At 39.3% G+C, this 15,952-nt stretch overlaps 1 protein-coding gene across 1 annotated transcript; it reads right to left on the bottom strand.

Annotated features, from left to right (window-relative positions):
* Window positions 1-9,237: 9,237 nt before the first annotated feature.
* ENAM (enamelin) lies at window positions 9,238-12,172 on the bottom strand. Its single transcript, XM_061145833.1, has one exon. The coding sequence runs from the start codon at window positions 12,010-12,012 to the stop codon at window positions 9,238-9,240; it is 2,775 nt and encodes a 924-aa protein (XP_061001816.1). The 5' UTR covers window positions 12,013-12,172.
* Window positions 12,173-15,952: the final 3,780 nt, after the last annotated feature.

The following is a 15,952-nucleotide window of genomic DNA, read 5'->3' on the forward strand; positions in this document are numbered from 1 at the left end:
TACTGAGAAACAGGTTGTAAGTATGATATAATTATGCATTAATCACTAAGTTCAAACATGATATTTGAGATAGCTTTGTCATTTTATACCTAAAATTAAATAAAAAGACAAAGTCCCTTCTGACAAATATGTTTATCATGGCACATAAACTTTATGGCAGAAAGTCAAGACCAATTTGGCATAAATATATAAGGGTACTGTGGAAAGTAAATGCTGACTCTGAATTTAAAATAATGAGAGGCTGATTAGTAAAATCAGTTGCTTGAAGAGACATTGTTATGTTTTCTTTTTTCCCCCAAGGGTAATAGTCATTTTTAATAACTTCCACTGTGCTCATACTGATTAGTGTTTTCTTTTAGGGATAAGGCTCTGACACTGGTGCTTCAGTAGGAATCATAGTTTTGACATGCTAAAGACAGATCATTCTTGTCCAGTCTTCAATTTGGTATGTTGTTTTAGACAAGACCTTGAACTTTATTTAATCAGCAAACAATTATTGATTATTTACCACATGCAGGGAACTCTGTTAGATTTTTGGTGATTGAGCTGTGATAGTCACTGTCACCACTCACTTTCTAGAACTCTGCTCAGTTGGACCCCAGTTCATTTTGGTGATGATTTTTTCCACGAAACTCATCCTGACCACTTTTAAAAAATTGCGAATCCCATTCCCTTATCTTGGTTTATTCCACCCCATGTACTTATCACCCTCTGGCAGACTACATAATTTACTTATATATTATGTTTATGTTGTCTCCCCTAACAACTGCATAAGCTCCACAAAGACAGTCATTTTTATTTTGCCCATTGATATGTCCCCAGCACAGGGAAGGGTGGAAGGGTGTCTGGTGTGTAATGGAGCTCAATAAATATTTGTTGAATGGATGAATATAAGTACAGCTTAGATGAGGAAAAAAGACATGTGCATAATTACAGTCACTTGGCAGAATTGCATAAAACAAAGAAATAGGTTTCAAAATGTTCTGAGAATTTATGGGAGACTTCTTCCCCAGTTTTATTTAGATATTTTAAGGTATACAACAGAAGGACTTCACATACTTACCCATTGTGAAATGGTTACCATGATAAGTTTAGTTAACATCCATCACCTCATATAGTTAGTTTTTTTTTTTTTTCTTATGATGCAAACTTTTAGAGGAAGACTGTTTCTGAAGAGGCTTCTCTGTTTTATTTCCATCTTGGCCTTAGTTTCTCTGCATACCCAACAGGAAAAGTTTGTGGGGCCATGCTGAAGATTCTTATAGAAGAGATCTCTGTGCCAGTATAATTGCCTCATTAAATGCCAACTGGAAATCTTCCTTCTTTGTGAAATTTAATTATACTCTAGGATTATCATATTAACGATTTCACACTTACACCAACTGCTAGGCACTAGGCTAGGTGCTTTATTAAGAAATAACTCATTCAGTATAAATCTAGAGGAGTAGGTGACTCTTAAATGAGAGCTACTGAAGAGTGATTAAAGCCTTTTCTGTTTGTTGTTTAGTTGCTCAGTTATGTCCAACTCTTTGCGACCGCATGGATTGCAGCATACCAGGCTTCCCTGTCCTTCACTATCTCTTGGAGTTTGCTCAAACTCATGTCCATTGAATCGGTGATGCCATCCAACCATCTCATTTTTTGTCGACCGCTTTTCCTCTGCCCCGAATCTTTCCCAGCATCAGGGTCTTTTCTAATGAGTCAGCTCTTCACATCAGGTGGCCAAAGTATTGGAGTTTTAGCTTCAGCCTAAATCCTTCTAATGAATATTCAGGATTGATTCCCTTTAGGATTGACTGGTTTGATATCCTTGCAGTCCAATGGACTCTCAAGACTCTTCTCCAACACCACAGCTCAAAAGCATCAGTTTTTTGGCCTTCAGCCTTCTTTATGGTCCATGTCTCATGTGACTACAGGAAAAACCATAGCTTTGACTAGACAGACCTTTGTTGGCAAAGTAATGTCTCTGCATTTTAATATGCTGTCTACGTTGGTCATAGTTTTTCTTCCATGGAGCATGCATCTTAATTTCATGGCTGCAATCACCATCTTCAGTAATTTTGGAGCCCAAGAAAATAAAGTCTCACTGTTTCCATTATTTCTCCATCTATTTGCCATGAAGTGATGGGACCAGATGCTATGATCTTTGTTTTTTGAATGTTGAGTTTTAAGCCAACTTCTTCACTCTCCTGTTTCACCTTCATCAAGGCTCTTTAGTTCTTCTTCCCTTTGTGCCACAAGGGTGGTGTCATCTGCATATGTGAGGTTATTGACATTTCTCCCGGCAGTCTTGAGTCCAGCTTGTACTTCATCCAGTCCAGCATTTTGCTTGATGTACTCTGCATGTGAGTTAAATAAGCAGGGTGATGATATACAGCATTGACACACTCCTTTCGCAGTTTGGAACCAGTCTGTTGTTCCATGTCTGGTTTTAACTTGCTTCTCTCCTGCAAAGGAGGCAGGTAAGGTGGTCTGGTATTGCCATCTCTTTAAGAATTTTCCACAGTTTGTTGTGTTCCACACAGTCAAAGGCTTTAGAGTAGTCAATGAAGCAGAAGTAGATGTTTTTCTGGAATTCTCTTGCTTTTTCTGTGATCCAGCAGATGTTGGCAGTTTGATTTCTGGTTCCTCTGGCTTTTCTAAATCCAGCTTGAACATCTGAAAGTTCTTGGTTCATGTACTGTTGAAGCTTGATTTAGGGAATTTTGAGAATTACTTTGCTAGCATGTGAAATGAGTGGAATTGTGCAATAGTTTGAATATTCTTTGGCATTGCCCTTCTTTGAGATTGGAATGAAAACTGACCTTTTCACATCCGTACGTGACTACTGGAAAAACCATAGCTCTTACTATATGGACTTTTGTCGGCAGAGTGATGTCTCTGCTTTTAAATATGCTGTCTAGTAGTTTCATTCATACATATAAGTGAGAAATTTAGTAGGAATTCATAAGGAGTCAATGCAGATGAAGCAGCTGTGAAAGGAACCTCTGCTTTGTCTTTGCCTTTGTATGAGGTTCCATGGTCTGCTCCCAGTCATTGATGATTGAGTGGGGCGAGAATACTAAGACAGGCTTTGGGGGTGGCAGTGTAGTATGGTGGGTAAATTCATGGCCTAGCTTAGAGTACTCTATGCTTAGAGTACTTAGGGAATAATGATAAGTCACTAACGGTCAAGTTTACTCAATTTCAGGTTGAAAAATGGAAGTAAAAATAGTTCTCTCATAAAATAACTATCTTATAAAAATAAGGATATATGCCATTGTGTATGTTTATCATTAAGCACAAATTTATATAGCACTCACTAACCTTCTGTAAATTCTAGTTGGTATTGTGTGTTAACTGTCTTTTGGCTTTTCTCTGCCCAGGCAACAAATCAGAGAAAAATGTGAACATGTATTAATTCAGTGATTCCAAACTTTAGTGTGTGTGAGACTCACTTGGAGAACTCCTTAGGACAGATAATTGAGCCCCACTCTCAGAGATGGGATTAAGCAGTTCTCGGATACCACAGGAGAAATCGGAGGGTGCAGAAACTTCCCAAATTCTGCTGCTGCCTGGGAATTGCTTTAGAACTTCTCCTTTAGAATTATTACTGTAAACCTTCATCTCCACCTAGTGGTTGATTTATGAAATACAATGCATATGCATTGTATTACATTTCATTTAATCCTTGTTAAGTACCTCATAAAATAAGTACTCTCTTCATTTACAAATCATGAAACTGAGAGAGTCAATTCCTAGGCAGATTGATAAGAAGTCCAGTGGTCCCCAAGGAAAGAGGGGTCTGGAATTCTCAAGGGGGAAGAAAGGACAAACTTGCCTCTACATTCCTTAGGATTATATAACAATAATGTGTCCTGCTTGAGGACAGTCTCTGGAAAAAACCTTCTGGCTAATCCTATTATCTTAAAATGTAAATTATGGGAGTAGGTCTAGTGAGGTCTTTACAATCTCCAGACATTCTTTTGATTCACTGTAATAACTAATTAGAGAGTATATCACGCCATGGCTAACACTAGCAGGGGGGTACTCTTTCTGCCCCCTTCTGATGCTCATGTCAGAAGCTTTCTCCATCTGCTTTATACTTTAATAAAACTTTATTACACAAAAGCTCTGAGCAATCAAGCCTTGCTTCTGGCCCCGGATTGAATTCTTCTCCTCCAGAGGCCAAGAATCCTGGCGTCTTTTCGTGGGTCAGCAACAACCTTTCAAAACTAAGATGCAAAGAGATAAAGTGATTTTATTAAAGTTTGACAAATAGTACACGGAGAACTGATAATTGGATCCAGACTGTGAGGCTCCAAAGCTGATGCTCTCTTTCAGTTTGTTATGTCTAAAATACATTTTCCAGATCATTTCCTCCAGTAATTCCACTTCTGAGGAAGTAATCAGAAATATGGACAAAGAGGCATAAAGATATTTATCACAACATTATTTATTATAGTGAAAATTCATAAGAAACTTTAAGTCCATCATTGAAGGGAATGATGATATAGTATATACTTCAGAATATTTTACAGGCAACAAAAATGAAACTTTAAATATTTTTAATTGTATGGAAATTTCTTGCATAATGTCAAGAGGGAAATGTTGGCTAATTCATAAAATAATTACTTCAAAATCCTCCCTCCCATATACATATAAAAGAGAAAATAGGCCAAAATATTAACATTGGGTAGTGAAATTATGTGTTATTTTTATTAGTTTACCTTTTCATTATTTGCCAAATAGTCTATGATGAGAATGTATTTTGGTAATGAGAAAAATTCTTATTTTAAATCAATAACATTAAAATTTGGGAAATTCTAAATTTCTATCCATTTACAACATGTAAAGGAAAAATGACATTTATTTAGCATCTGCTCTGTGCTCAGCAAAATGGCAGTTGTGAGGAATGGTTACATGAGATGAATAAGAACTGAGTCTCACTTTCTCTCTTCTATAGGTAGAACTAACAAGGAAAAACCAGCACATGGTATAGAACAGTGAGGGATTAAATATAAAAAACTATGTGCTGTGAGCCTTGAGGGAAGCTGGGGAGTTTAGGGCTGGTTCATCTTGGAGGAGCTATAGCATTAACGGAATAGGGCCTTCATGGATAGAAGTAGAACTTTTTAGAATAGAACTACATGAGCCAAGCAAAGAGACAGAAAGAAGCATAACATACTTGCAGGAACAGAGACAGGATTGGCCTGCCCCTCTTTCTTTGTGTCCTCTTATCAAGCCTGTCACTTGCATGTTTCATTTATACAAATCCCCTCAAATTAGTAATATTCTGTGTTTTCTGTGATCAGCACCTTTCTATTTCTTTTCTGGTGAGTGCTCAGTTATCCCTTAATTATAGGAAATAGCCAAGGACTTTGCCACTCCAGCTTTGATCTATTGATACCAACTGGCTGATTTATTATCACCTGGGAGTATTTTCATAATACAGAATTGCAGACCCCACTCCAGATCACAGAATCAAAGCCTGCATTTTAACAAGACCCATGTGCACATTAATGCCTCAGAAACTCCGGGGTAGCATGCGACACTGTCAAGAGCAGCTTGAATCCTAGGTAAAGGAGGCAGGTACCAACATGGTTTAATGGCTGAGGGACTGACAAGGTCCTGACCAAACAAAGTTTTCTACCAATATCCTTCTCTAAATATGCCGTGCTCTGACTCACTCTTTAAGGGCATAACTACATATTAACCAACACTGGAGAAGGAATGTTTTTGCCAGGTTAACCACAGCAAATACCTGCTTTATACAGTGCAGAAAGGAATGAGGCACAGTTATTTGATTAAGTGCAGAGGAAATTACTGTCCCATTTTGATGAAGCACAGACATGGAGGATGTGTGTCCTAAGGGAGTTGACATGGAGCGCTATGATGGCAGAGGGTCTTTGACTGGGGAGGTGATGGGACACTGAGGACAGCTTCATCTGTTTCACAGTTATATCTGTGTTGACCAACAGCTTAGTTTCCTCCTTGCTCCTTTATTTGAAGAGTTCTGCTCCATCAGCATGGTGTTCTGTTTGTTACCTGTTTATTCGTGGTGAATTCAAAGAGAGAGAAGATCCAGTGACTGAGATTTTTGGCCTAGGGATTAGGTGCAGAGGCATGGAAGAACAGGTAGACAAACCAAGAACTATAACTCATTGTGAAATGATGATTACCTATTTTCTACCAAGTGCAGTTCTTCTGAGTTTTAGCTGGATGCTTGGCCTGAGTCACATTGAAACCTTTGAGGTTTTGTGAAGGAGACAGCTGTTGATTTCAAGTCCTTTATTTCTAGTTCCCTTTTGGGTTTTTAGAAATAAAGTTTGGTTTCCTGAGGGCAAGATGAATCTTCTTTATAGTCCTCAGGGTCACGACTGAGGGAGACCAGTTAAGTGAGGCCAGAGATACGTCAAAACAAATGATAAAAGACATGTCATGTCTTGTAAATTTCTTTTAAGATATATAAAGTTAAGACTGATGTTAGTTCAGGGAATCCAAAAAGCCAGGGAATAATCTCTGTGATAATGGTTACTAGGCTGAAATTTAAGAGGTGGTTCGACCCTATATTTCATCATCCTGTTTTGCTTTTTGCTCAAAGTAAAAATATATATATCTTCCTCTGGCCAACTGGCTCATTGCCCAGGTACCTCTAGAGAAATCTGTTACAGGCTGTGAGACAGAAAAACTTATAAGGCAAGTGTTTGTTAGCCTCGCTGAATTATTTCCTATGTTTGTTATCTTCAGATATTGTTTTCTTCTTCTTTAATTTATCAATGAGTCATCACCAGGATATATCTAGTTATTTTAGAATCAGTAGGTGATGACCACTAGACATAGGAACTCAGCACAGAAATTGGGCCATGGAGGTGGGATGGGGGCACTCAAGACATGAGGGCGTCACTTTCAAGGCCTGCCATCACCACTGTGTGCACCTTCATCTTAGAGCTGATTTTTTGCTTAGCAAGGGCACACAAAATAATTTCTTTACTGTAAGAAACTCAGCCCTGGTGTCTGAGTTTATGGAAGAATACCTGTGGTAGTAGTGATGATGGTGGTGAGATGAAGAGTCGTCTTCTACAGAGATGTTCCCTCCCCCCTTTCTCACTCTACATTCTCAAATTCAGTAGATGTTTTTGTTCCACTGTGCTTTTACATTTTATATTACAGATGTCTCAGATGATAAGTTAAAGCTGTGGTGCCTCATAGATAAAGATCAGTCGACATATCTGCCAAAAAAAATATATGATCTGTGCATTTTGAGGAAATACTGGAGTGAATGAATGTTTTACAGTGAAAGTATTCGTGTCTAGATTAAAGAAATCATTTGTAAAGAAGTAGTGAAACATAACAATGTAGTTTTATTTTGATGAGGATAATTCTTGAGAGACAGTTTTATATAGAATAAGTTAATAATTTTTCAACATGTGATTAAAATCTGGTGGTAGTGCTGGTGGATTTAAGCAACTGGTGGATTGGCCTAGATAATCTACCTCTAAACCCTGAGGTTCTACAATGCAAACGTTGCTGAGTATATAAAGCTATGGAGTATGGCGGCTCATTTAGCATCCCAGATGGTGTACCCACAGGACAAGCTTACTGTGGTATTTTCATGGGAGCTTTCAACGCTGTTTAAAAACCAATCAATAAATATTTATTGGCTATCTACTATGTGCAAGACACTGTGCCAGGGACTCAAGAAGACTCAAGGGGAAAGATACCTTTTCTCAGGAAGTTTTCAATGTATTTTCCCAAGTGTCTGAGATCTTACACAATCTGTCCCAGGAAACTTTCTCCTAATAAACTCCTAAGAGCCAACAGGTAACTTTCTGGATAATTTGGAGAATTCTTCCTCTCTGGGAAGGAATATACAGAAAGTAGGCCAAAGTGCCATTAATAAAAACAAAACAAAACACCTAGATGTATTCTAAGCAAGGCAGTATAGAAATATCTACTTCACAAAATAATTTACACTATTTAATCAAGATACAAAGAGAGTGTAATTTTGAATAATTCTACCAGGGCATGAAGAATAAGTCTATGTTAGTAGTAGACTACACTGGTAGGACCACTTATACTGTACTACTAAAGAAATTAACCTTTGGGTGTTTCTCTTGTTAGGATAGTGTTACCCTAAAGATACTCTCTAGATCCTGCAGATTATGAGTTGATGATGGGGAACGGCAAGTCCTACTTTTTTATCTGGATGCTCAGTTGAAGAGAGGGAGTCCTTCCCTCTTTACCTTCCCAAGTCTTGTCCCCAGGCTACTAGGTCTGGGTAAATATCCTCTATTCCCTTATTCTTCTTTTTGAATGTGTTCCTCTCACTGAGCTGTGTCTACTTGGTAAAGACCATACAAAAATTAAAAATAAAAATAGGTATCAGTGTCTACTGTTTCCAAAATATGTTCTGCAGTGATGGTTAGGCTGGGCCAAGAAAAAGAAATCAGTATGGAATTTAGAGTAAACACAAGGAGGGAGTGAGATGTGTATGCAGTCTTAAGTTATGCAAATGATATAGCAGAGAGAAAAATGAAGAAAGGAGTCAGAAGAAAGAGATTGACAAGTGATACACTGGGAAACAGAACAGAAAGCTGAGAAGAAAAGACAAAATTGAGAAATTGGATATAAAGACTAGTGATAGTTAAAGGTATCTTAGTACATAAAAAGAAAGTGAAAAATGGGGAAGGAGAAATAAAAAGCTAAACACAGAGTGGTTGATAGAAATAAAGAAGGAAGATTAAAAAAGGAAATGATAAAGGTGAAGAAGGAGGTAGTGGAAGAAAAGTTCTGAAGGAGAATATTAACCAGGAAAAAGACCAACACAAGGAAGTAAAAAGTACAGTGCATTAGGACTATATTGATGTATAGATCTCCATACATAAAATGGCAAGTTCATCTGCTTTTCTGTCTTGCAAATGCAGACAATTTTGCAAGTATGGAACTTTGAGAGGGAAAGGAAGAATCAGCAAGCACAAAGAAACTAATCCAGACAAGTGGATTACAAGTTTCAGGGCAATGGTGGTCAGAGCCTTCCTTTTTTTTTTTTTTTTTTTTTAAAGTCTGTGCTAATTAGTGACAATACTGAATCTAGCAAACCCCAGAGGCCCAGCCTCCTGTGCTGGAGTGGGAAAAAACTTAGGGATCACAAAAAGGTGAGATACTTAATCAAGTCTTGGGGGAGAAAATGTCTGGAAACCACTGTAACACAGCAGGTATTTTCCTTCCCCAGAGAATACTTGCTGGAGATGATTCCTAGGCCTGAAGTAATAAGCAGTCTTGAACCTGGTCCTGTGGATTGGTCCCTACTTGAAGAGGATCAAATGGAGTGTGATCATCTGCATTAAGTGGGTCTACATTTATATTCTGAAACTGTGCCCCAGTGGCTAATTCAGCCAATGAGTTAGGAATTTCGGTAGGCATAATTGAATCCCCATCAAATGAGCCTTGCCTCCCAAGACTAGATGGAGTCCCAGTGCTGGAGGTGTAATACTTTCTTAATTTGGAGTCAAAACATGGTAACTGTAGGATCGTAGATGGTCTTTGTTGCTGCCTTTTGCCCTCATTTCCTTGCACTTCACTTGGAATTCCTTCTGGCTTGGGACCTTCGTCAGGTGTATCCATAACAAGCTGCTCAGGAGTAAGATCAACAGGTCTTTCATTGAGCTGGTTGCCTTCAAATGTTTGTTCCAAAACATGGTTTCCATCTCCTCCAAAATCACTTTTGAGGCAAGGTATATTCTTTGATTGAAGGGAACTGGCTTCAGGAAGGGGCCTAATTCCCCTTTGGCTCAATTGGTTATTTATAGAACATGGTGTGTTCCTCCTCAGAGTGGACACGTCATCTCTGAAAGGACTTGGGTTTTGACTTTCTCCAGGCAGTCTTTTCTCTGAGCTGTTTCTTTGGCCAGGTAGGATGCTTGTTGGGGAAATAGTATGTCTTTCATGCTTAGTATGACTGTCTTCTGTATAGAGAGGGCTGGTGTCTTGGTTCACCCCTGGTACAAGACCAAAAGATAGAGTGTAGTCTTGTAGAGCATGTGGATTGTCCCTGGGCCCTGTGGAGCCACCAGCACAGCAAGGGCCTCTCTGGCTTAGGTGAAATAGACGTGTTTCTTTTTGACTTCCTGGGTAATGTGGAGGAATTAAGTCTGGAAAAGCCAAATGTTCTCCCTCTGGTGAATTTAACCTAGTGATTTTCATGCCATAATTCAAATTCTCACCTTCATGCCATGTTGGATTTTTCTGAAACCCAGTTGGGGAGTTACTGGAATAAGGCTGGTTCTCCTTGTGGTATGGTGGACTAGCAGGGGCTTTGGGTAGATTCATTGGCTGACTCCAGAAAGTTCTGGTAAAATATGGCCTTCTTTCTTTCTGCCCTTGGACTTGAACCATGTGGTCCCAGGAATTCCAAGAAGGAAACATAGTGTTTTCTTCTTGTCCAACAGCATTATTAGGATAATAGGCCCTGTTCTCCACAAGCAGTGGTATAGTGGGAGCAGAATTATGTGGTGGAAAATTCTCATCTGGGCTCCAGGGGTAAAATTCACCATAAGGAAAATACTCCCTGGGCTTTGATAGATTATCTAAGGAATAGGGAGGGTATTCCTTTGGTTGGTTTGAGGTATATTGCTTGCCTTCATACCTAGCTGTTGGGTCTCTCTTAAAGTTCAACTCCACACCCCATCTTGTTTGTCCTGGGAAAGGTTCATCTCCAGTTGGATCAGTTGGGTCTTCTTCATTGTAAGGGATTGTCTCTTTTGGATCTGGAGTAGTCATGGGATAGTGTGGATTTTCAGGTTGCCCCATTGTATTGGGAGGACCATTTCTTTCATCCCAGGTATTACTTCTAAGGTATGGTGGGTTTTCCCTGCGGTTATAGGGGTTGTAGTCAGGGTAGTAAATAAGTCCTCTAGAACCATGGGAAGGATGAGATAAGTGTTCTTCCTTCCTTCCAGGATCTTCCTTAAAAAGTGGAGAGATTTCTTGTTGGTTCCAAGTATTTCTTCCAGCAGGAAAATGTTCCCTTGCAGGGGAAGGAGATCCCACAGGGTACACAGGCTGATATGTACTGTGCTTTATTTCTGGCTGATTAATTTCTGATTCATATGGGATTCTTCTTGGTTCTAAAATAATCCCTTTGGGCAAATTCTGGCTTTGAGTTTGTCCATTAGAATTTGGGGTTCCTCTGGAATCTCCTCTTGGGTAATAAGAGTTTTCACGTTGATCAATAGAATTAAAATTTGGGACTAGAATGTTACCTTCACGGTGAGGCAGTTTATAGTTTGATTTACTAACTCCATAGTCTTGAGAGTTTCTCCAGGGGCCATTTGGATCCCTTGTAGGAATAACTATTCTTTCTTTTTGACTTACTGGCTTCTCTTTTGGATTTTGGATGTTTTCATTGTGGCCAGTAGTACCATGTTTGGGATCCAGAGGGGCAATGGTTCCTGCAGGTTGTTTACTGGGCCCCTCAGGCTTTCTTCTGAAATTTGCTGGATTTCCTGCATAATTGGGATAATTGCCCCTTGCGGTGGAGGCATAAGCTCTGCGATATACTGGGTATCCTGGAAGAATTGCTTGTTTGCCTTCCAAAACAAAGGCGTTCCACCGAGGACCCCTTTGAATTTGTTGATTTCGGTAAAAAGGCCCATTACGTCTGTGCCCCATAGAGGTACCAGCAGGACGCCATTGTCTTCCTGCAGGAAAGTTTCGGATGTTAGGATGTGGATAATTTTCATGAATATTTGTCTGACTTGGTCTCCATGGGGTTTGACTTCTTGGAACTCCTTGGCCTGAAACATTTACTACAGGGTTGTTTTGAACTGTAGGATTGCCCACAGTGTTAGGCCCCTGACCATTGTTTCCTACTGGGCTGGTGTCATTTCCGCCTTGACCCGCTCTGGGACTGGGTGCATTTGGCTGGGTAGAGTTAGTCTCAGGAATTGTTGAATTAACTGAAGGATCAGTGGCTGGAGTCTCTGTTTTAGGAGGATCTTCTTCTTTTGGTTTTTCATAATCTTCAAACATCTCTTCTGAATAATAAGGAGGACGGCCCCCAAATCCATGATATCCAAAATATCCAAAGAAAGGGTTCTGTAGGAAGAAGATGGAAATTAATAATTACTCTCTGTTTCCCACTGTGGTGCTGCTTGGAATTTTTTTGAAGGGATAGAAAAATCTGTGAGTGATATACTTTTAAAATTACCACTGGTTATGCTTTCTTTCTGGAAATTTGATTCTTCCTTGGTTTCCATCACCTTTCTCCCTTCTGGTACTCTTATTCTTTGAGCAGTACGTAGTTTTCTCTTCTTAGACCTGGATTCTAAATCTAAGTTTTTTGTTTGTTTGTTTTTTTTAAGAAATCCATCCTCTATCCACCTTATTCTGTTTTCATTTAACACACCTGCTTTGCACAATTTATTGCAGGCCAATTTTTCAATATGGATACATGCTAGTGACTCATAAAGCCATAATTCTGGTGCATGACTCTCTCCTGAGGTTGAGACAGCAAGACTGCTACACTAAAGATCTTATGAGTACCTCTAACTGTATGTACCCAGACTAGACTCATTTCCCGCACACCTCATTCCCCAGTGTTCTATATGTAATCAGCGTTTAGCACTATCTACCCAGTTTCCTAAGTTTCCACTCTGTTTCCCCCTGATAATTAATGACCAAATCTTTAAAATCTGAGCTTCCCTGGTGGTTCAGCTAGTAAAGAATATGTCTGCCAAGTAGGAGATCAGGTTCAGTCCCTGGATCCGGAAGATCCCCTGGAGAAGGAAATAGCAACTGACTCCACTGTTCTTGCCTGGGAACTCCCATGGACAGAGGAGCCCGGAAGGCTTCAGTCCATGGGGTTGCGAAAGAGTTGAACATGACTTAGCGACTAAACAACAAACAACCCAGTTTCCCAAGTTTTCACTCTGTTCCCCCTAGACCAAATCTATAAAATTTAAACCTCTGCCCCACCCCCTTTGTCCCCAATACCCCTGTGCTATTGCAACAGGTTTCTCACTGGTTACTCTGGATAAAATTTTACTTTCCTCTAATCTTGCCTCTCCATTTCCACCAGAGTAGTAGAGGTTGGGGGTGGGTGTTTGGGAAAGTTCTGTCATTTTCCTCAAATACTAATTAAAGTTGCCCTTACCTTACGGGATAAACTCTAAACTCATAGCATAACATACAAACCATGGTGCTAAAGAGTGGGGCTCTAGACAAATATAGGTTAAAATGTCTATTCCACAAGTCCTAATAATATGACTCTGGGCTAACCTCAGTTTATTCATTTGTAAAAGGGAAATAATAAAATAATAGCTACCTCCTAGATTATAATGCATCAAGTGAGGTCAGGCACTTAAATGTTATACTATATATTATTATATTAAGCAGTATACTATATAATATAGTTATATATATACATACATATATATATAAAATACTTGTCAGGCACTTACTGAGTACTAGGCACTGAGTTTTATATATGTTACCTCAGTCGATGCTCATAATAACCCCATGAGCATCACAGGTTCTATGAAGACCTACATGACCTTCTAGAACTAACACCAAAAAAAGATGTCCTTTTCCTCACAGGGGACTAGATTGCAAAAGTAGGAAGTCAAGAGATGCCTGGAGTAACAGGCAAGTTTGGCCTTGGAGTGCAGAATTAAGCAGGACAAAGGCTAACAGAGTTTTGCCAAGAGAATGCACTGGTCATAGCAAACACTCTTTTCCAACAACACAAGAGACAGCTCTACAACACATGGACAACACCAGATGGTCAGTACCAAAGTTAGATTGATTATATTCTTTGCACTTGAAGATGGAGAAACTCTATACAGTCAGCAAAAACAAGACTGGGAGCTGACTGTGGCTCAGATCATGAATTCCTTATTGTCAAATTCAGACTTAAATAGATGAAAGTAGGGAAAACCACTACACCATTCAGATATGACCTAAATCAAATCCTGTACAATTATATAGTGGAACTGACAAATAGATTCAAGGGTTTAGATCAGATAGACAGAGTGCCTGAAGAACTGTGGACGGAGGTTTGTAACATTATACAGGAGGCAATGATCAAAACCAGCCCCAAGAAAAACACAAAAAGGCAAAATGGCTGTCTGAGGAGGCTTTACAAATAGCTGGAGAAAAGAGAGAAGTGAAAGGCAAAGGAGAAAAGGAAAGATATACCCATCTGAATGTGGAGTTCCAAAGAATAGCATGGAGAGATAAGAAAGCCTTCATAAGTGATTAATGCAAAGAAATAGAGGAAAACAATAGAGTGGGAAAGACTAGAGATCTCTTCAAGAAAATTAGAGATACCAAGGGAACATTTCATGCAAAGATGAACAGAATAAAGGACAGAAATGGTCTGGACTTAACAGAAGTAGAAGATATTAAGAAGAGATGGCAAGAATACACATAAGAACTATACAAAAGAGATCTTAATGACCCAGATAACCACGATGGTGTGATCACTCATCTAGAGCCAGATATCCTGGAATGTGAAGTCAAGTGGGCCTTAGGAAGTATCACTACGAACAAAGCTAGTGGAGGTGATGGAATTCCAGTTAAGTTATTTCAAATCCTAAAAGATGATGCTGTTAAAGTGCTGCACTCAATATGCCAGCAAATGTGGAAAACTCAGCAGTGGCCACAGGACTTGAAAAGGTGAGTTTTCATTCCAATCCTAAAGAAAGGCAATGCCAAAGAATGCTCAAACTGCCGCACAATTGCACTCATCTCACAAGCTGGTAAAGTAATGCTCAAAATTTTCCAAGCCAGGCTTCAACAATACATGAACTTCCAATGTTCAAGCTGGTTTTAGAAGAGACAGAGAAACCAGAGATCAAATTACCAACATCCTCTGGATGATTGAAAAAGCAAGAGAATTCCAGAGAAGCATCTACTTCATTGACTACACTAAAACCTTTGTGTATATCGCAACAAACTGGAAAATTCTTAAAGAGATGGGAATACCAGACCACTTTACATAACTCCTGAGAAACCTGTATACAGGTCAAGAAGCAACAGTTAGAACCAGACATGGAACAACGGACTAGTTCCAAACTGGGAAAAGAGTATGTTAAGGCTGTATATTGTCATCCTGCTTATTTAACTTATATCCAGAGTACATCATGTAAAATGCTGGGCTTGATGAAGCACAAGCCAGAATCAAGATTTCTGGGAGAAATATCGATAACCTCAGATATGCAAATGACACTACCCTTCTGGCAGAAAGAGAAGAACTAAAGAGCCTCTTGATGGTGGTAGAAGAGGAGAGTGATAAAGTTGGCTTAAAACTCAACATTCAAAAAACGAAGATCATGGCATCTGGTCCCATCACTTCACTGCAAATAGATGGGGAAACGATGGAAACAGTGAGAGACTTTATTTTCTTGGGCTCCAAAATCACTGCAGATGGTGACTGCAGCCACGAAATTAAAAGACACTTGCTCCTTGGAAGAAAAGCTATGACAAACCTAGACCTCATATATTAAAAAGCAGAGACTGGAAGCTTGGAACTTCCCTGGAGGACTTTGCCTTTCCGTGCAAGGGGTGCAGTTTCTAATCCCTCATCAAGGAGCTAAGATCCCACTGCCCAAGTAAACCAAAACCTAAAACAGAAGCAATATTGTAAAAAGTTAAAAAAAGACTTTTGAAATGGTCCACGGTAAAATAAATAAATAAACTTGAAAGCTTAAAAAAAAAAAAGCAGAGATATTACTTTGCCGGCAGAGGTCCATCTAGTCAAAGCTATGATTTTTCCAGTAGTCATGTATGGATGTGAGAGTTGAACCATAAAGAAGGCTGAGTGCCAAAGAATTGATGCTTTTGAATTGTGGCGTTGAAGACTCTTTAGTGTCCCTTGGAGTGCAAGGAGATCAAACCAGTTAATCCTAAAGGAAATCAATCCTGAATATTCATTGGAAGGACTGATGCTGAAGCTGAAACTCCAGTACTC

Source organism: Dama dama, chromosome 6, assembly GCF_033118175.1.
Source record: "Dama dama isolate Ldn47 chromosome 6, ASM3311817v1, whole genome shotgun sequence".
NCBI classification, from domain to species: Eukaryota; Metazoa; Chordata; class Mammalia; order Artiodactyla; family Cervidae; genus Dama; species Dama dama.

What these genes read in the sequence shown, in the direction of transcription:
- ENAM (XM_061145833.1), bottom strand. Translation starts at nt 12,012, where the DNA reads ATGTTTGAAGATTATGAAAAACCAAAAGAAGAAGATCCTCCTAAAACA.